The following is a 21,320-nucleotide window of genomic DNA, read 5'->3' on the forward strand; positions in this document are numbered from 1 at the left end:
CTTTTCCCATGATTGTGATGTGGAGTCAGTGTGCTTGTAGGACAGCAGGTACCAGGACATTTGGGAAGAAATGCCTCCTGGGAAAAGAAATGGGTTAGGGGCATTTCAACTGTTGTGAAACTGATGTGTGTTTTTTTAATTTTTTAGACCAAATATGGGTGTAGGTCTGTGTTTTTTTTGTTGAGTGATGTTGAGCTAATGTTAGTGAATGATTTTGTGATGTTTGTGCATTTTGTCTTTTTATATAGAAACAATCATCAACAGTATGGCAAAACTGCAGCTTCCATACACATAGATACACAGACTAGACAACCTCTCCATCCCCCAAAGCACACACACACACACATTATTCCCACCCCCACATATTGTTCAGACAGCTCCCCTCCAGCTATGGGACAGTGAAGATTGGGAGGGCTCATGATTTAGTACTACTGTACAGTTTTAAGCCATGCTCACATTTACTGTACACACAAACACACACACATGTGCATGGACAAACACACGCATAGCTGTGTTGGTTAATGCCATGAGAACAGTGCAGACCATCCTGATAGTAAAACACTTGCTCCAGTTTCTTTGTTCAGTGTTGCATAAATGCAGAACGAGGTTAGGTAGTAAAGCATGCCTTATTTCTGCTTTATTAAACACACAGCCCTTTATTTAGCCCTGTTCATTGTTCATATCCATGTCTATGAAGATGCATAAAGAACACATCAGTGGTCCATTTCCCATTGTTATGAATCCATCTGGCTGTCTAGAAGCCAACATTTCCCCATTTTTTTTCACTTTTTCCCTTCAAATTCCAAAATAAAAGCCCCCCTACAATCTCCAACAAAGAGAGGAACTACCTCCTCTTCCAGCCCTGCTGCTTCCAACAGCAATCAATAAACAGCCATTGGGCTGTCTGCCATTGACAGACGTCTGTCTCATCCTGCTGCCAGTGAAAGCTTAGTGCTAATGGTGCTTTTTTTGAATTACTACAGTTTCATTCTAGCAGGCATTCTAGCAGTCTGTTTTTCTCTGTCACCATATATTTGTATTCAGTTCATTTTGATACAGATATTTGTGTAGGCAAGAGAATATGTTAATGACAGGGTCAATACTGAGCACACCCTGTAAGTCAGTAGAAGAGAGGCGGTATGGGAGAATAGGTAATCCTTGGGAGGTCAGAATTTAATGTGGGAGACAGCAAGAGAAATTAGAAAAGGATGTTTAAAGCTAACTCTAGTAACTGTTGTATTGAGATATGTTACAGATTCCCATAGTTGAGAAGTGCATAATTGATAAAAAAAAAATAATATTTTTGTATATTTTATTTTTGTTGTTTGTTGTTTTTACCTAAAAAATGAGTTTATTATTGCAAATAAAACTGTAAATGAAAAACATCCATGAAGAACAGGAAAATGTTTCATTATTATTATGTCATAAGGGTCATTTACATGAGAGTAGGATGATTATTTTTGTTTCAGACAAAAAATGCAAAAGTCAGAAAACTAGTTAAAGTAAAAACTTGATGTCATCTTTTTAAATTCTTATTTGCATCGAGAAGCAATTGCTATCCAAGACTTCTTGAAAGTGGATGAGAATGGCCTACTTACTATAACTCAACTGGAAACAGAAGGCAGGACGCTGGCTATTTTTGGAAACACTCACCCAGTTTGGTTTGAAGTGGTCGAAAGCCGGGCTCACCAAGGTTCTGTCACAGCAGTGTAACCCACACTGCTGTGGGCTTGGGCTAGGCTTGGAGTTGGTGCTTCATTTTAGGTGGTTTTGGAGTGCAGTGTGGTAGAAGAATACATTATGTCCCAAGTACCATAAATACCATACCCAAGTATGAATTTGATTGTGTCGCTCAGGCTGGGTTGTTAGACTACAAAAAGAAAGCATCCATTATAAAACCATTTGTAAAGAAATTGGCATCGTGGGAACTTCAGGGTGTCTGCCTGGGCTGTGTTTAGGATTTAAAAGTTTCTGAAGTGTTTTGTATTATTTGATTAGATGCTGCATGCTTATTTATAACCTGTAGATATTGTCTGTATGACAGTTCAGTCTAATATTTGTCCATGTTGTCTGTTTCAGATCTTTCCAAGAACCGTCTGTGTGAGCTTCCGGAGGAGCTCTGTCAGTTCATCTCTCTGGAGACACTGAGCCTCTACCACAATGGAATGCGTTCACTGTCCTCCAGCCTGGGCAACCTCCAGGCCCTCACCTACCTCAACCTCAGGTAACAAAAGGAACAAACAACAACAGGAGCAAAGTGCTTTGTCTAGGCTGATCTAAGTTACCGTATTTTCACGACTATAAGGCGCACCTAAAAGTCTAAAATTTTCTCAGAAGTCGGCCTTGCGCCTTATAAAGCGGTGCGCCTTGTGTATGGGTTGAGTACCAGACACAGAGACGTGATACGTAAACTACGTACGCTGGCAGCAATTCACCAATTAGCATGGATGGACAGAAACTTCCGCCTATTGAAGAGGAAGACGCTGCCTAAAGAAAAGTTTCCAGCAGGAGTCGTTAAGGAGAAACGAGGAGACGAGGAGAAAATGGGAGAGTGGCTCAGGGAAGTTTATGTGAAGAGACCAGATGTTTTTTTCACACATCACCCTCGCTGCTGATCCGCGCCTCCGCATGCACCCGTCTCACCGCCGGTGTAAAAAACCAGGCGAGACAGCGAGCACAGCTTTACTGGGCGGCAGCGCCGGGCGAGGTACACCAGCATATGTGAATGGATTGTGGATGTGTGGACTCATGTTTCTGCAGTGACTGTTGTCCGAGCTTTTGTGAAAGCTGGCATAATTTCCGAACAGCCAGCCGGCAACATGTGTGGCTGTGACTCTGACAGCGATGAGGGAAGCTGGCAGGTTTGAACTTGCTCAGTTGTTTCCTGTTTATTGTACATTGTTGTAATAAATATTCTGTAGAGTCAGCCACTGGTAAGGATGAATTAGGTGTCACTGTGGTGCATCTGATTAAAATGCGGGACAACATTTATTAATAAAGTGTAAAGATAAAGTTGGAATCACAACAGGTATTCAGCAGCAGCCACTCTTCTGCCCATAGAAACACACACGCTGTTTCTCTGTCGCTGCCACCATCGAGAGAGAGGCTGCACCGGCTCTCCTCACTGATTTCCAGCCGGTTTTTACTGAATCACTGCTGATCGAGATGTGAGCGGCTTGCGGAGGATGCGGAGAAGTTTCCTGGGTTTTCACTTCTGCAGCGCAACGTAACTCTGTCTTAAAGCTCAGACGCGAGGGTCTGAGCGTACGTCACTGCAGCTCAGAGCACAACAAGAAAAACAGGCACGGCAGCAAAACAGAAAATTGTACATACACATTTCAAATTGTTATGCAGAATAATGTGTGAGTAACAAACCGCTGCATTTGTATTATGTAATTATTGCGAGCTACAGCGCTATATGCAGTGAGTAATCAAACTATATACAAAGTTGTTCCTTCACAACAATAAATTTAGACTTAACTCACTGTTTTGCTCCCGTTACCTTTTTATTTACGTACTGGTATATTTTAGCGTAGCATAATACAGTGCGCCTTGTGTATGTGCTGAGGACAGAAATAGACCCTGTAACTGACACTGCGCCTTATAATGCGGTGCGCCTTGTGGTCGTGAAAATATGGTAGTCTAATGATTGCACAATTTGGTTTGTGTTTCAAAAGGCTCTTAATCCTGTCAATCATGTGCTCTTCTATTGCCAGTTCTGACTATGCATACCTTCACACAAATCATGTATGCTTCATTTCAGGCATGACCTCTCAGGGTATGCACAAGTTAGACTGGATGAGCTTAAAAACAAACAGAAAGACAAATGTTATGGTTTATTTCTTTCCAGCTATGTAAAAAAGGACTATTGGACTTATAGTTACTTATAGTCCATAGTTACTTATGAACTATTCTGTTTTTAAATGCTCATCATGGTCAGCTCTCAATGCTGGACTTTCAGTTATACAAGCAGAAGACAGTGTAGGTGAAACAGGCCTAGGTAGGAGGAAGAGGCTCCCCCAGCCCAGAGTCAGGCGCTGCCATTTGGCAAAGACAGCAGTGCAAAGCTGCCTCATACTGGGCAGGGACAGCTTGTGGAGTTGCTGTCAGTAGGGGCCACACAACAGGGAACAGGGGAGTGCTGGATACAAACTCTTTGATCCCCCAAAGACGTTTTTATATTATGTCTGTCAGCACATACACTGTCCCACAGAATTCACCCTCACTTAAATTCCTCTAGCAAGTTATGAGTCCAGTGTATTCTGGGTGTTGAAGTCTGGAGTACAGCAGCATTTTTTTCTTTGGTCAAAGTTTGGTTTTCACTTTTTAATATCCAAGTCCATCTTTAAAGTGAAAAAATGTGACTTTGATCTATTGTCAGGCTAGATAACTCAAAGCAGAACAGGATAACATTCTATATGTAGTGTACTGAAGAACATACATTTCCACTGTGTACATTTTTACCCATTATGTGACCAACATGTTTAGAGCTTAGCGGAGACTTAGCATTGCAAGCAGTAGGGATTCTACAATCAGTTGATTTAATGACTTCATTTAATAACAAGTTACATAATTATCTTTCCACTTAATCATTTTGTATTCTTTATTATTAAGTATTTTCGTAGTAGTAGTAAAAAAACAAAAATAGTTGTAATCTGGCTCCCCATTCAACTCTTTGGCTTCCAGGGCACCACCTTCTGATTCAAAACTACTACTAATACTTTACATTTAAAGTCCCACTCTAGCATGCCACAAAGATAGATGTCATGCAGGTGCGCCACACCTGTGAAGATGATGTAAAGAAGCCATCCCAATCTTTTCCAAAACTTCTTACACTGATAAAACCTCAGTGACACTCTTTACTCTTCCACTATCATGTTACTGTTGCTAGAAGACCAAAAAATCCTTAAGGTAGCTGGCAATACAGAACAAATACACTGTATGACAATAAATAACCAAGTGTGTTTTATGCAAGTTTATAAGCTGCTAAATAAAACTGCTGCTGTTTATATTGAGTTTGTTTTAGCACAGTGATTCCACCTTTTATCCATAGCAGCCCAGGTGGTGTACCTCTTGAATGACACCACTTGTTTTCTAAGTGTGTGTGTGTTGTTGTCTCCACAGTCGAAACCTTCTGTCCAGTTTACCCCCATCAGTGTTTCAGCTCCCCCTCCTGCGAGTGCTCATTGTCAGCAACAACAAGCTGTCTTCACTGCCTGCCTCCATATACTCCCTCACACACCTCCGACAGCTGGTACAACACTCATACTGCTGCTTCTCACCTACAGTGTCTTTTTTTTTCTTCCAAATTCCAGTATCAGATTATTAGTATTATACCTCTCTCTGTATTTCAGGATGTGAGCTGTAATGAGCTGCAGTGTTTGCCAGCAGAGCTTGGTCAGCTTGAATATCTAAGGGACTTAAACCTGAGGAGGAACCAGCTCACCACTTTGCCTGAAGGTACACACACACACACACAAACACTTTTGACCTTATCTGTAAAGATTAAATGAAACTAAGTGCCTCTAATGTAGAAACACTCTCCAAGGCCCCGTTCACACTGGAGAAAGTCATTCCAGCTAGAGTAGGCTTGTGCCCAGACAGCCTTTAAGCTGGATGTGTTCAGACCTATTTTCAAATCTGGCTAGCACACACTTGTGTCCGCACTCAATCCGGCTTCATCCAGCGTGTTTGCTGTCCTCCAAACCACTAGGTGGCGCCTCGTAATATACAGAGTCCATTCAGTAGGACCACGTGTGCTCATGCGTCATGCGTTTTTTTGTCCCGTGTCGTGTCCCGTGAACCGGAAGTAGCACATCGCTAACCGGAAGCAGCATGTCGCTAACCGGAAGTAGCATGCCGCTAGCCGGATTCGCTAGCCACATTTGCGTTCACACCTGAGCCACATTTGACCCAATCCGGCTAGATCCACCTCTCGTGCTTTAGCCAGATTTTTTCCCCCGGTGTGAACGGGGTACAAGTTAGATGCTAGCTGCTGTTGCTGATGTTATGGTAGACTGGTAAAAGTATTGAACTGACTTACTGTAAACCCTAATGGATCTTTACCATTAGTGCCTCATTCATTAGGAGCAAATGAGAATAAATACACCAGCAGGTATTGAAGAATCAACACAGTAAATACCCTTTTCATACATTCCCAAAACATTCCCTCTGCTTCTCCATCCAGAAATTGCAGAGCTCCCACTCGTTCGGCTCGATGTGTCCTGCAATCGAATTTCCCATGTGCCCTTGTGCTACCGCCATCTCCGGCACCTGCAGAGCATCACACTGGACAACAACCCCCTGCAGATGCCACCTGCACAGATCTGCTCCAAAGGCAAATACCATATCTTCAAGTACCTCAACATGGAGGCCTGTAAGAGGAGCCAGGAGGAGCTGGAGAAACATCTCAGGCCTACTGGATTCAACACCTGGTGAGAAATAGAATAAAAGGACTAAATTGAAATCTGTCTTCAATGTCTTGAAGAGGGAAGCTCACAATACAGATGTTTACATATAAGATTTCCATGGCTTGATTATTGTGGGTAGAAAAAATGATGATGCATGATCTATATAAAGTAAGGCTATCAGTCAAATTAGTCCTTAACTGATTGTGTGTCTCTTTTTGGCAAGAGAATTACATTCAAAATAATATTATTGCCATTTGACATATTGACATTAAAAAGGCTAACCTACTGAGCTAGTGCTAGCTGCACACATGCCACTCTTGGTTCCTTTCCTTCTGTTATGTTGCTAAGATGGTGACTATTGTGGTTGAAAGTGTACTGCAATTTGCCCATCTGAATACAATCATGCACAAATAGAAAGTCTAAGTATGGAAGTAAGGGATTTGAGACATAGTACATTAACAGGGACATTGATTGAAGAGGATTAATGGAAAGAGTTACAGTGAGAGGGCACAATAACTGAATGGAAGGGTTTATCAAATATTCATTATCTTAAATTGACTTCTTTTAGCTGCTTAGTGAGCTGTTCTGGGGCTCAGATACTGTAAATCCAAGGAAGAGAATATCTGTCAGAGGAGCTCTGAGCCTGAAATGATGAAATGTCACTGCCCTTTAGACTAATGACTCTCTGTCTAACAGTTTGCCAATGTGGCCAGTGTGTATTTAGTGTGTCTGTTTAACTTATCTTCTATATGTTTTCCCTGCAGTCTGTCCGATCAAGAGCTGTTCACAAGTCAATTTGGGGGGTTAGATTCTGGCTTCAACAGTGTGGACAGTGGCAGTAAAAGATGGTCTGGAAATGAGGTAAAAACACACTGCCACCCAACATTATACATGGTATTGATGTACAGAATTGTTTGGCTACAAAGAAAAAGCAATAAAAAGCAGCAAATGAAAGCCAACCTCCTATACACGTAGGTCAGCAGTGTTAACTATTGACTGCAGATCAATGACTGTGTGTCATGTGTTCAGTCAGCAGATGACTTCTCAGAACGTTCCCTCCGTTTGGCTGAGATCAGCAGAGACCAAAGGAACCTGGAGGAGGAGGAAGAGGAAGAGGATGGCAGATCTCCATTGGAAGCTAACAAAGGTAAGGAATCTTGACCTTTGTTAGCTTCCAGCTTTGAGTTTATTATTTATGTGAAACAGTGTTTCTGAAACATTTGTTAATACTCTCTTTGTCTTTGCAGTTAATGGAGAGGCTGAGCGGGTGGACTTCATTGACAGCAGTGTGACAGAGGAAGAAGAGGAAGAGATCAGGATTGACTTACCCACGCCTCCTCTGACAGCACCTCCTCTGGTATCTGTCAGTCACATTGCTCAACATCTTGTTTTGGATATTATCTTAGAGCAGGACATTATGGAGTGTGTTAATGACTTTTCAGGAGCAGAAGGAGGCATCTTCCCCACCCCAAACACAAGACGTAACAACACGCAGGTGAGGACATTCTAGTAATTGACTGCACCTGTGGGGACAAGTAACTCGAAATTAGCACTGAGTTGATACCATGAAGCTTGTTCCATACTCCATGAGAACAGAGAACTCGCTCCTCGCTCCACGGTGGTAAGAGTAAAAAAAAAAGTTTGTTTCGGCACGGAGGTACCATACTCCGGAAGAAGTGTGTGCATACGGCCCTCCCACGCAGCACACGTCACACACAAATGGTTGACAATGCAATTGTATTGCAATTGTGTGTCGTAGTTACTTGGCCTAATGAGCTGATAATGCTCAGGGAAGAGGGCGCATAGCATGACAATAGATAGAAGATTAGTACAGCTGACTGTGTAGCAGACCTCTGGTCTGTGTGGATTTAATTCTGTGAACGTGTGGATGACTGTCTGGAATAATACATACCGTCTCCCAGTGTTTAATGTGCGTGTCGAGCCACTGTAACGCCGTGATCAATACTGAGATCCATTTTTATCGCCACCTTTTGGACAGACACTCTCCTCTGTGCACCGTGTTTCTCCTTCCAGGAGCTGTTTGCCAGCTGCTCACCATCCATCCATCTTAAACCGCTTATCCGGGGCCGGGTCGCGGGGGCAGCAGTCTAAGCAGGGACACCCAGACTTCCCTCTCACCAGACACTTCCTCCAGCTCCTCTGGGGGAATCCCTAGGCATTCCCAGGCCAGCCGAGAGACATAGTCTCTCCACCGCATCCTGGGTCTTCCCCGGGGCCTCCTCCCAATGGGACATGCCCGGAACACCTCCCCAGGGAGGCGTCCAGGAGGCATCCGAACCAGATGCCCGAGCCACCTCAGCTGGCTCCTCTCGATGTGGAGGAGCAGCGGCTCTACTCCGAGCTCCTCTCGGGTGACTGAGCTTCTCACCCTATCTCTAAGGGAGCGCCCAGCCACCCTTCGAAGGAAACTCATTTTGGCCGCCTGTATTCGCGATCTCATTCTTTCGGTCACTACCCAGAGCTCATGATCATAGGTGAGGGTAGGAACGTAGATTGACCGGTAAATCGAAAGCTTCATTACTGCGGAAGCTGCAACGATCCGTCTGTCAATCTCCCGCTTAATTTTTCCCTCACTCGTGAACGAGACCCCGAGATACACAAACTCCTCCACTTGGGGCAGGAACTCTCCTCCCACCCAGAGAGGACAAACTACCTTTTTCCGGTCGAGAACCATGGCCTCAGACTTGGAGGTGCTGATTCGCATCCCAGCCGCTTCACACTCAGCTGCAAACGGACCCCATACCCACAAGATGGACACGGTCGAACGCCTTCTAAAACACATGTGGACTGGTTGGGCGAACTCCCACGAACCCTCCAGCACCCTGCGGAGGGTATAGAGCTGGTCCAGCGTTCCGCGGCCAGGACGAAAACCACATTGCTCTTCCTGAATCCGAGGTTCGACTATAGGCCTAATTCTCCTCTCCAGTACCCTGGCATAGACTTTCCCAGGGAGGCTGAGGATTGTGATCCCCCTGTAGTTGGAGCACACCCTCCGGTCCCCCTTTTTAAAAAGAGGGACCACCACCCCGGTCTGCCAGTCCAGCGGCACTGCCCCCATCCAAAGACTTAAGGTACCCAGGGCGAATCTCATCCACCCCCGGTGCCTTGCCGCTGGGGAGCTTTTTGACTACCTCGGCAACTTCAGCACAGGTGATAAACAAGTCCACCACTGAGTCATCAGCCTCGGCTTCCATAATGGAAGGCGTGTTGGTGGGATTGAGGAGACCCTCAAAGTACTCTTTCCACCGTCCAACCACCCCCTCAGTCGAGGTCAACAGCTCCCCACCTCCACTGAATACAGTGTTGGCAGAGTACTGCTTCTCCCTCCTGAGGCGCCGGACGGGTTGCCAGAATCTCTTTGAGGCTGACTGATAGTCCTCCAGCTGCTCACCTAAACTGTCCATAGTCGTTGTACTTCCTCCTTCTGTCTGTGTTGTGCACCTGAAGAATCCCTTGCGCTTCACCACATTCATCACGCCCACTAAATTCCGACCAATCACAGAATTGTTCTCGCGCACCACTGAGAGAAAAAGTAAATAAAAGATGATTGTTCCCAGGACCCAGAACCCTGACATAAATCTGGAAATCAAAGATGTAGTGGCCCTTAAAACTCTCAGGTTATAGTCTGGATAGTATAATTTGTAATAGCAAAACATATTGGAGTGCAGGATGGACTGATCGGAGCTGAGCACAAATCCCTTCGATTTAAGCCCAGCTGTCCTCTAGGATCTTGTTAGTCCTGAAAGGCAGGGATGCAGAATGGTGGAACATTTGGCTGCATCTATAAGCAAGTATCAGAGGTAGTAACAACTGCTGCACCAGCTTCAATGTGAAGTTTGGAGCAAAGGTGGATTAAAGAGGGAGTCTGCAGAGTGTTTTTATACCACAATCTTCGTGTGAAATGGGTACAGGCTCACTAGACAGCATCGTGGTTCAGAGTGGCACTTCTACAATCAATTTGCTGCTAGCTTATAGCTTAAATAGATATAACTGCCACACAATGCATCAAGGCATAATAGCATAGCTGTTACATTTTTACATTATGTTGATATCCTAAGTTTAACTTTAGCTGAACTTTACTAAACTTAACATATCACAAATGAGACTAATGGGACAAAACTGTATTTCCTTGGTCTGAACCTGAAAGTGAAGAGGTGAATGTGGATATGAGTGACAGCACCAGGTGGGAGGAGTACGAGCTGATTGAAAGCGCTTACTGCCAGTTTGTTAATCAGCTTTAGGGAAGCAGGGATGAGAAGCAAAGGTTTATGGGAAATCGTGTCTCAGTTTTCTGTAACTCTTTGTCACATAGGATGTTATTCCTAGGTCACATTTGTTTACAGCACCTTTGCCAAGACATACCTCTACATCTGAAATTTTCTTCAGACTTTCTGTCATTCTTCCAGTTAAATCCTGCACTGTGTTGGTTTCCCTGCTGGAAAAAACTTGTAGTTGGTCATTCTGAGTGTCACAGACAGACAAGGCTTTATCACTTTTCTGTCTCTTTTCCACCCTTGTTTTACAAGGTTACTTTACACAGTATTTGAAGAGCTGGGAAAAGTCAATAGACTGTGGTTCTCATTACTTAGTGTTAGGTACTCACTGACCCTCAAAGCCTGTTAGCTGTTATCTTGGAGGGCTAACAGCTGTGGCTTGTATTATTTTGTGGCAATGTAACAGAGTGCCATGTGCACGAGAGCGCTGCACAACGGACGGTCAGAGATAAAAAATGACGCCATTTTGTGGGCGTAACGTCTGCAGGAGGAAGGGAGTTCGCTGTTCTCGCGGAGTATGGATCCAGCTTTAGTACCCTTGTGTTCATGAATTTGTATTGACCTGCATAACACCGGTTGAACAGATTGTGTGATATTCCTAGCCACTGGGACATACCATGTGACCATGAACAGAGTGACAGGGTCAGAGCTGTCTAGGCGGGGCATTCAGTTACTGATGAGCTACTAAAACACCAATTTTTAGTTCATTGTAACTAGGCTGAGATAGCACTGTGGCAAAAGCCTTGTAAAATGTTTTGCATACTGAATTTTGTGACAATGTATTATCCAGACTGTAGACTAAAATATAGTTTCCTACAAAAATAACATACCAAGGTATTTTCAAATCAGACCATCTGCTGTCTAATATATCTGTAAATCTTTTCTGAATTTCATCATTTAAAAAAATGATCTAATCTAGTTGTCAACTGTTGTGAAAAGCCTTATATGTGTCATTAATTTGCTGTCCGGCTAGCCATGTTAATTTCCCTGGAATATTCCTCTGCATTTGCTTGTGAGATAATGTCGCATCAAGTAGCATCATAAGGAGTCCAATAGGAGTGGTAGTGTCAGAGTTAGCAGTGCTTGTGTCTGGTATATATCATCCAACAACTATAGATTCACTATAAGGCTTGAAATGCTTTCTTGATTTCAAACTAAGAGAAGTTACATTGTTTTTTTAAAATGGCACTGTGAGCCAACAAATATTTGAGTGAACTATTGAAAGTGTTGATAAAGTTTGTGAACATGAGAGGCAGTGTTGTGGTGTGCTCTTAAATGCATCTGGCAGGACTGGGAGTTAATGTACCAAGTTCAGAAACATGCTATCTCTCTATGCTTATCTCAGATACCAAGAGGGTGAAGGGCAGTAATTGTGAGAAAATGCAAAAAACAAACTATGTTGTATAAATGTCCTGAAAGCTCATTCCTGTCTTTCAGCCCCCATGTTTACATGGGCCTGTACTTCTGTTTTTAAACCATAAAGTGTGCTGAGATGTGGTTATTAATCGCCTCATTTCTCATTCCCTTATTCCCAGATCCAGCCTTCATGTGGAGGTGGGCCCCACGTCATCAACCTCCTCATCTCCAGTGTCCCCTTCCAGCCCCACCCTGGAGGAGCGCAGGAGGCCTGGCACCTTGTTGATCTGGCAGGAGAGAGAGCGGCTTCAGCAGCAGAGAGAGAAAGCCAGGTCGTCACTTACATTGCCTGCACGCACATTTTATTCTGAAGGGCAAATGTATGACATCACATGAGATTATCAGCATGAAAATGACTGTATTTTCTCTAACCACAACACAGTGTGAATATGAGCTTTTGTGAGATATCATGTGGTGCAGGTCAGCAGCGCCTCCTTCAACCCTCTCTCATATCTAATTATATGCTCTTTACATCAAAACTCGTAATTTTGCAGTTTGCTGAAGTCATCCCCCAAAACAGGAAGTCAGATGGCCACTGCATCACAGACAGGAAGTAGCTCATGGTAAGGGAGGCTTCCAACAGCAGCCTCAGCTGTTGGGGGGGGGGGGGGGGGGGGGGGTCTGCGCTGCGCAGGGCTGGGCTGTTTCCTCAGTGCCAAAAATCTGGTGTCTTTCTCCCCCTAGTGGTACTTCACCAGAGAACAACAACACCCACTCAGGCTTGCGGCACAGATGTGCAGTGAGTACCATGCTCAATGTCTGTTACATGCACACTGGTTGTGTGTTTGCATTAGTGTTAACAAAAGCTTCTTTCTTGATATTAGAGTGCTGACAAGATGAGTACGTCTCCTTCAGTGTTTCTGCATCGCTCCAGCAGCAGAACAGGTATAGTACACAGTGTTTGAGAAATGATCAATGTGTTTTATCAGTGCAATGTATGGCTTCATTGACAGCCACTGTGGTGTGTAAGGATGACTTAAAGTTGTCAGCTTTCTTGGTTACCTTTTGAAAGTGTATTTTTACTTTAGGACCATACTATTATTGGATAATGGAACAACATGCTAACCTACACACTCTCTTAGCATTACATGTGCACAAGTAAATATATGGCAATTAAACAAGTAAATAACACAATCATGGCTCACACTTGAGAGAACTCAATCATTACTTTGTGCTGTGTAATGCACTTGATAAAATGATAAAATGCAATGTCTTTGATCTTACAATACATTTACAAGCAGAATGTACATTATTTTTCTTTTTGTAACCAGTACTTTTTTCTTGAAGACATTTTGCTGCTCATCCAAGCAGCTGCTCCTTCAATCAGCTTCATCAGAACTAATGAAGCTGATTGAAGGAGCAGCGAAACTCCTTCAAGAAAACTCTACAAGTCCAGAAGCCTCGCTTCAACCCCTTGGACTCAATCATTCAGTGCACTTGACACATTCAATGATAGTTGGAAGTTCTGAGTGATTCTGTCTAGTATTACAGTTCATGGCTGCAAAGAGACAAGCATTTAAAGCACATTACCTCCACCTATTGTCAGTGTGTGCCATGAGTGTATCTGTCCTAATACTCAATGTGTGTATCAGATGCTCCATCCTCCCCGAAGACATCCCCTCCTCCTGGACAGGCTCAGAAACCCAACAGCTTCCTGTTTCGTACCTCCTCTCGGAGCAATGTCAAACCCACAGGTACACAAATAACACAGTTCTTTTACACCTTCACTTACTGCTTCAGACATGTTTAACAACATTACTGTTTTCAGGGACCAACTTAACACTTGGTGACTCTGGGAGAAGTGAGTCACGAACAACCCTGCGTTCACCTAAAGAGGAGAGACAAGACATCACACAGCTACGCAAGGTCAAAATAAAGAAATAGCAATTTGATACAGTGGCTTTACAATATGACCACAAACATAAATATATGTTATTGGAATGTTATGTGAAAGACCAACACAAAGTGGCACACAATTGTGAAGTAGAAAGAAAGTTAAACATGAGTAAATTTTTGTTTTTACAAATAAAAAACTGAAATGTAATAGTAGTGCAATGTACAAAAGTATTCAACCCTTTTGCAGTTTTTTATTTGTAAAAAAAAAACATCTCATGTTTAACTTTCTGTCTGCTTCACAATTGTATGCCACTTTGTGTTGGTCTTTCACATAACATCGAATAAAATATATTTATTTTGTGGGAACAATGTAAGATAATGTGGAAAAGTTCAAGGGGTATGAATACTTTTGCAAGCATATACAGTGGCTGTACATTTGTTGTAGAATGAATGCTCCTATGCTATGAATACCATAGTACCAATAAAGAGGTTTTGGTTTAAACATACCTTATAAAGAAGCTTGAGGATGCTGACATAACATTCCCTCCTCAGACTCTGGAGTCCCGGCTGAAGGTCACTCTACCGGATGATCTGGGTGAGGCCCTGTCCAACGGCACCACCCTCTGCCAGCTGGTCAATCACATCCGACCGCGCACCGTGTCCATCATCCACATTCCCTCCCCAGCAGTGGTGAGCACACACACATGCTGAGGTCCAAAGTGCGAGTTTATGTACATAAAACACCACCTCTCTTTTCACTTCTGAATCACTTCCAGTCAATTCTGGCCGTCTTGGTTTCACTTGTTCAAAACAGGAGAGAAATTTTGCAGCTAAGAGACTTTAATGTGAAAGAGCAATGCAGGAAGTGTTGAGTTTTACTGTATTTGTGTCCAAATGTAGGATTTTAGGCTTCAGATGATTTTTAAAGTTTACAGTCTTCTTTTCCTCATGTAACTTACTGTGCTTTGGTTTTCAGCCAAAACTGAGCTCAGCAAAGTGTCGTCTTAATGTGGAAAACTTCATTACTGCTTGTCGCAAACTGGGAGTTCCTGAGGTAAAGACCCTTTCTCAATACAGCTCGTACTTTCCTGTCTTTACAGCTCACAGACAAAATTTGAAACCAAGCTAGATGAAAGCTGAGTTGTGTTGCTTGTTTGTATCCTCAGGATTGGACTGATATTATATTAGCTTATATCTGTCCAACCCTGACTCTGCTTCATGTGTTGTTTTGTCCATCTCTTCTGTTATAACTACATTGTATTTTCCTCCTGTGTGTGTGTGTATCCTCTCCTGTCCAGACTGAAATGTGTGTGTGTTCTGACGTGCTTCTGTGCAAGCTGCCCGCTGTGCTGCGCTGTGTGGCGGCCCTGCTGGCCACGGAGTGTGGGGAGACAGCGGACCGGTCCCCCCACCACTCCTCCTCAGCAACGTCTTCATTGTCCTCATCTTCACTGCTGTCTACAGACTTCCTTATCTTCTACTGCGCGGCCATGGCACTGCTCTACGTCCTCTACTGCTACCTGTTCACCTAATGCTGCCACACACAATGTAGTACTTAGAGGACTTATAGTACTTATACTGTCACACTCAACTGCTCTGAACACACACACACACAATGAAAACAGTGTGTGTCGGTGTACATACATTTCAGATGCACTGGGCGGATGTTAGAGCACACAGCTGAGTAATCTAAGAAACAGCACAGTACAGGAGTACAGGAGCAGCAGAGAGCACTACACTGAGGAGCAGTGACACACCTTAGCCTACATTAGCCTTAACTTTAGTGAACAGCTTATAGGAGGAGACTGGTGGCAGAAAGTTCCACATGGAGACAACTGAAACTCATCCTCTACTGAAACAACATTACCTTGTGTCCAGGCCTGTGTACTTGGTGTGTGCATGCAGTTCCAGGTATGGCTTATTTGGGTTGTCTTAGCCTTTCCTCTGTGGTTCAAGAAGGGCCAAAGTCTCAGGGACAATAAGTTCAAATTCCCTCCAAATTTCTTCCTAAACTTAAAGCATCACTTTAAGCAGGATCTCTCAGCAGAGAGATCCTCAGTTATAGCCGGCTTCCTCCTGTTAAAGGGCTAGTAGAGGTATTAAGTTCTTTAAAATGTTTCTGCTGAATGCACATATATATTTATATAAGTCCCCATCTGTCAACAACAGCTGGAGTTTTCTACTATACACTGCTAATGCTGCTTTTCCCCATCAATTAGCAATGCCAGGGCTGCAGAGGGGAGCGCCCATAGAAACAGGGATTAGCTAGCAAAACTGAGAAAAAAAATAAAGAAACTGATTAGAGTCTAAAAAAAAGCTGGGTTACTAGGTTGCTCCTAGAGCCCAGTTAGGTTAGCTTAGCTCTTATCCAACAAGCTGAGTCACAGTGTTATACCATACTTTATGACCACCTAGCAATTTATAAATGTGAACAATATTTGTGTAATTCCTGTCACTGCCAGAAGGGGGGGGGGGCAAAGGTTCCACACAGTAGCTTTAACTTTAAAATACATTGCAGCTTTAAAGCACAGTTGCATTTACACAGGGGGAAATGACAAATCAGAATCCCAACATTCAAACTAAAAACTGAAGTGTGAAGACAAATCCCACAGTAACAGATGGATTGGTTTTGTAGAGAATGTGGTTCTCAGCCTCTGCCCACTAAGCCTGGCCTCAACCACTGAGACCATTTGTGCCTCCAGAGGAGCTGTGAAAAGTAGGCAGACCACTGGTAGACAGAAGCACCCTAAGACTGAACTGTGCATGTGATTTTTAGAGACAGATGCAAGTTGATTAAATATGGAATGTGAATGTGAAGTGTTGTCACAATATAGAGTGACAAATGAAGCAGTGCCTGTTACTGACCGCTTGTTTTTTAAGCGGTTGTTTTTGAGTGCTGTGCTGCCCGGGAGCAGCAGGGGGCGATGTCGCTGCATCAGTCCCTCAATCAGATGGTACAAACCCCTTTTCTATGTAAAGTTTTTTTTTTGTCGTCACTGGTCTGTTCGATCAGCTATTTGTACAAATTATTAAATTATTTTATTTTTATTTATTTTGTTCTCTGGATTGCTTCTGTCTCTGTGGCGAAACAGCTTCACTATTTGGTTAAACCTCTTAGCCAATACTTTTAAAGTCTTGTGAAGCTTAGTGAGATCAATGTGTGCGCTTTAAATCACACACACACGTAAATTAGACATAATCAATATTCAATTATTCAGAGTTAAAATAACATTGACTGTTTAAAAGATCCCCCGTTCATTGGATTAGTAAACCTTTGATTCCCTGGAGGCTTCATCTTTAACAAGCATCAGACAGTCTCTGCTGTTTCTACCACATGCTGTGTCTGGCTTTATGCCCATAGAAGGTCAGTGTACATATACAGATTAGAGTCTCATTACCATGCTTATCTGTCTGATGCAGGGCTTTGGAGCTAATGTCAATAGTGAGATGTGGGGGATTCAGGCTACAAAAAGTCAAACTTCAAAAAATAATTAAAAGCTTCAGAATAAAACTTTTAACATTTTTAAATATAAAGGATAAAATAATATTAAATGAATTTATCATCCATCATTTTAGTTTTTTTTTTCCACACATCAGTCAGTTGGGCTAATGAGTAGCAGGACTCACTCTCTTAATATACTGAGGCCCAAAGTGATCTGTATTAATCATTCATTAATGTCATAGTTCGAGTTTTCGTGTTTATATTGTATGCATTCATTCTATTTAACAGCAGCTAGCTGACTCCAAAAAAGAAACAAAAACTGCTGTAGCTCATTTGGCTATGGTAACCCTGGCTATGGCCATTTGCCCCAGCTCATTACCTGGTTGGGCTAGCCAGCTAGGTAGCCATCATGTCCTATCAAACAGCTAGCAGTAAGAACAACTACCCCCCCTGACTGATATAGTTTACATATTTTACACAGTACTCCTCTTAAATTCTTTTAATATTTATTTATTTAATATTGAACACTTTGTACCCCAAACCACAGAAGCCATTCAGTTAAAGTAAGATTTTTTACATTAAGTAAAATCGCAATATAGCTGTTATGTCTTGATTTCTTCTTGTTACACGGTGTGTGGTGCACTGGTTGTTTGTTGTCAGCCTGCACATCTCTGCTGTTTGGAGGTCAGACCGTTGTCTGTACAAACCTCCCTCCCCATGTGTGTGTGTTTTTTATTATTAGCCTGCTGTTAAGATGGAATTTATACTGTTTCAATTTAAATGTATATATTTTATAAATGAAACTGGATAAGCGACGCATTCACTGGCTTAGACCAAGCTATATTCATATGTTAGCGGATCAAAAATACTGTTGTATTTTATATTTATATAACACCCATGTATTATTATTAAAAATCATTTTTTGAGTTTATATAAAATCTATATGCCAATTTTTCTTCCCGCTGTAAAGAAGATGATTAAAAACAAAACTTTGACTATGCGCTGTTTTGTCTGCTCACCTGCTGTTGTGCTTTTGCTTTAATAAGCCAATAACTGTACTCAGGGTATCTGCAGTCTGCCTCAGGATCTTCCTTTGGGACCAAAGGAAGTTACATATATATTTTATCATGTCAAGACATTTAAAGGTTATATTCCATATTTATTTATACACATTCTATGTTTGTCAGATTTCACAGCCTTTAAAGGAGCAAGCTGCAGACAACCACTGACTCATTGTGTAAGGATATGGTCCACGGTTAGCTGGTTAGCATGCTAATTTTATATATATATATCTGCAACACACATGTATTCATATTCTGCAAATAACTATTTCAAGTTTTGTTTGTCTTATTTAACTCACAGCATTGCTCCTTTAAATCTTCATTTTTATCTGACAGTCTTAGATTCAGCTCCTCAGCACAATGGCTGAGCAGGCCGTGCAGATATCCTGATGTGTTGCCCTGTGCTTTAACCTCCTCCAAAACTCCTGTGTGCTCTCAGCACACAGCAGGTTTACCATCGTAAATTCCAAGCCGGTCTGTGTCCAACCAGGTGAGTGTGCTGATCCAAGGTTGCTGGAAAGGCCTCTAGGTTTGTATTGCACCATTGGCTCAATAAAGTGCTGCTGTCCTCGCCGTGTCAGCTTGCTGCTCACACACATCGCTGCAGATGGAGGGTGTGCAGCAAAAACCTCCTTTATTTATCATATTGACACAATGTGTATATATATATATATATATATATATATATATATATATATATATATATATATATATATATATATATATATATATTGTGTGTGTATAGACGGAAGCTCTGACTATGTAGATGTAATCATTTCTTAGGGTCACCTTAAGAAGGTGAGTGAAGAGATTCCAGTGGTCACATGGGCCCTTCTCACTGAACATCTCCTGTGGGTGTCTCTGAATGTATATCTGTATGCAATAGATCAAATTTTTGTCTACTATGGTGACCAACACTGTATGCATTCAGCTATTGGAGGGTGTACATAAACATGAGTACATGGGTATTTCAAACACTGAAAATCCATCACTATGTTTTATTTATTCAATTTCATGTGATGGTTTTGTTTTGGATGTTAAAACGAGGTTGAGCTGCAAGCTGAGCCACGGAGATGCTTCATTCTCAGTCAGATCAGACGTGTTTTTCATTAAACATCATAGCTTTCTTGTTTTACAAGTGCATGGTGGTTGTTTTTATTTTGATCTGCCCAGCTGCTTGTTCCAAAGGAAAGTGGTAGTAAGTCTGATTTAATGGGTTTTCATTTCAGGCCTGGAGGCAGGCGGGTGGATGCTTCTGGTATATGAGATTGAAATGACACACTTTGCTACAAAATGTCACTGAGCTTGTCTCGTAAATGTGTTAACTCTTTAACTCCCCATTGCCCTTTATGTGTGGATACGTATCAACCACACAGGCTGCAGCTGACCTTGTCACCAATTAGATCTATTCCCATAATAAGAAAGACACTGTAAAGCTGAAAAATCCAACAATACATGGCTTTGATTCTGATCGGTTAGAATTGTTAGGTAGTAGTGTGCATACAGAATTTAGTAAGATATTAATATTACAAAAAAATCTGTTACTTACTCCTCTTTATTTCCCTTCCCAGGATTCCTTGTGTTCCCCTCAACTCATCATGGAGGATGAGGGGCTGAGCCGGCTGTCACAGACTGTCCAGGTGTTAGTGGACCTGGCAGACGGCACCCAGCGGGCCGTCAAACAGGACGCATCCTCAGCTGCTGGTTCAACACAATGTTAGCACCATGAAGCTTCTTCTGCAGAGATTCACACCAAACAGATTCATCTCAGGCACAGTGTTTATTGTTTGTTTTTTCACATGAATTACATTTGATCGACTTTACAGTTAGCCAGACTGTGTCCATCCAACACATGGTGGTGGTTGAAATAAATCTGGGACTCAAAGCCTTGTTTGTTTTCTGTCATATAAAGTAATACACTTAGTAGCTTAGCGGGAAGCTGGCATATTTGTTGCTTCTACTACCATTGTGTCTTACATTTAAATGTAAGAGAGTATGTTAGCAAGTGTCTAAGAGTATGATAATAAATGCAAGAGAGTATAGTAGTATGTGTGAGAACGTTTGATGGTTAATGTAAGAGTATTATAGTAACATTTAGGAATATGATTTTGACTATGAATGAATGTCTCAAATGGTCTCTCATACAGTTGTGTGTGTGTGTGTCCTCTTTCACTTCTCATCACAGCATGGTTTAATTAACACTGTGAACGCTACCATCCAGTGTGTGTCTGTTAGACTGACTGTGTTCAGATCCAGCAGCAGTAAACAGCTCTGCTGGCAGAGTGTTCCACTGCTCCAGTCCAGGAGCTTTTTCTTTTTAGGGCCCGAGCACCGAATGGTGCGAGAGCCCTATTGAAATGCAAGCGTTTATTATTAGGGCCCGAGCACCGAAGGTTGCAACAGCCCTATTGTAATTGTAATGTTTATTAGGGCCAGAGCACCGAGTGGTGCGAAGGCCCTATTGTAATTGCTGTGTTTATTAGGGCCCGAGCACCGAGTGGTGCGAAGGCCCTATTATAATTGTAATGTTTTTTATTAGGGCCCGAGCACCGAGTGGTGCGAAGGCCCTATTGTAATTGCTGGTATTATTATTATTATTTGCACCTCTAAACCGCCCTTTTTCGCCCCTTTGCCATGCACGAAAACTCACCAAATTTTGCACACTCATCAGGGGTGGCGAAAATTGCAATATTTTGTGGTCGCTGCAAATGGGCGGGGCAAAATGGCTCTACAGCGCCCCCTTGGAATTTTCAAAACACCCCTCGCATTTGGCTTAGTTTGGAGTAGGTGCACGAAAATCGGTACACATGTTTATTATACCGAGACGCACCAAAAAGTCTCTTGACACCATGACCTCAAC

At 42.6% G+C, this 21,320-nt stretch overlaps 1 protein-coding gene across 2 annotated transcripts in view; it reads left to right on the forward strand.

Moving 5' to 3' along the window:
- lrch4 (leucine-rich repeats and calponin homology (CH) domain containing 4) overlaps window positions 1-20,345 on the forward strand; it is a 55,447-nt gene extending 35,102 nt beyond the window's left edge. Inside the window, exons 2-18 of one of the 2 annotated variants that reach the window (XM_028429034.1) lie at window positions 2,080-2,224; window positions 5,125-5,254; window positions 5,355-5,460; window positions 6,188-6,434; window positions 7,175-7,271; window positions 7,440-7,557; window positions 7,658-7,767; window positions 7,853-7,905; window positions 12,241-12,393; window positions 12,616-12,684; window positions 12,806-12,860; window positions 12,946-13,006; window positions 13,714-13,815; window positions 13,890-13,987; window positions 14,510-14,647; window positions 14,934-15,011; window positions 20,032-20,345. In XM_028429034.1, coding sequence (XP_028284835.1) covers window positions 2,080-2,224; window positions 5,125-5,254; window positions 5,355-5,460; window positions 6,188-6,434; window positions 7,175-7,271; window positions 7,440-7,557; window positions 7,658-7,767; window positions 7,853-7,905; window positions 12,241-12,393; window positions 12,616-12,684; window positions 12,806-12,860; window positions 12,946-13,006; window positions 13,714-13,815; window positions 13,890-13,987; window positions 14,510-14,647; window positions 14,934-15,011; window positions 20,032-20,181 — 1,910 coding nt within the window. In that variant the 3' untranslated portion in view covers window positions 20,182-20,345. Of the gene's footprint in view, window positions 1-2,079; window positions 2,225-5,124; window positions 5,255-5,354; window positions 5,461-6,187; window positions 6,435-7,174; window positions 7,272-7,439; window positions 7,558-7,657; window positions 7,768-7,852; window positions 7,906-12,240; window positions 12,394-12,615; window positions 12,685-12,805; window positions 12,861-12,945; window positions 13,007-13,713; window positions 13,816-13,889; window positions 13,988-14,509; window positions 14,648-14,933; window positions 15,012-15,255; window positions 19,087-20,031 lie in introns of those variants that run through there. The other variant, XM_028429033.1, reaches the window with a different exon arrangement.
- The last annotated feature ends 975 nt before the right edge of the window (window positions 20,346-21,320 follow it).

This window comes from Parambassis ranga, chromosome 18 (genome assembly GCF_900634625.1).
Source record: "Parambassis ranga chromosome 18, fParRan2.1, whole genome shotgun sequence".
Taxonomy (NCBI): Eukaryota; Metazoa; Chordata; class Actinopteri; family Ambassidae; genus Parambassis; species Parambassis ranga.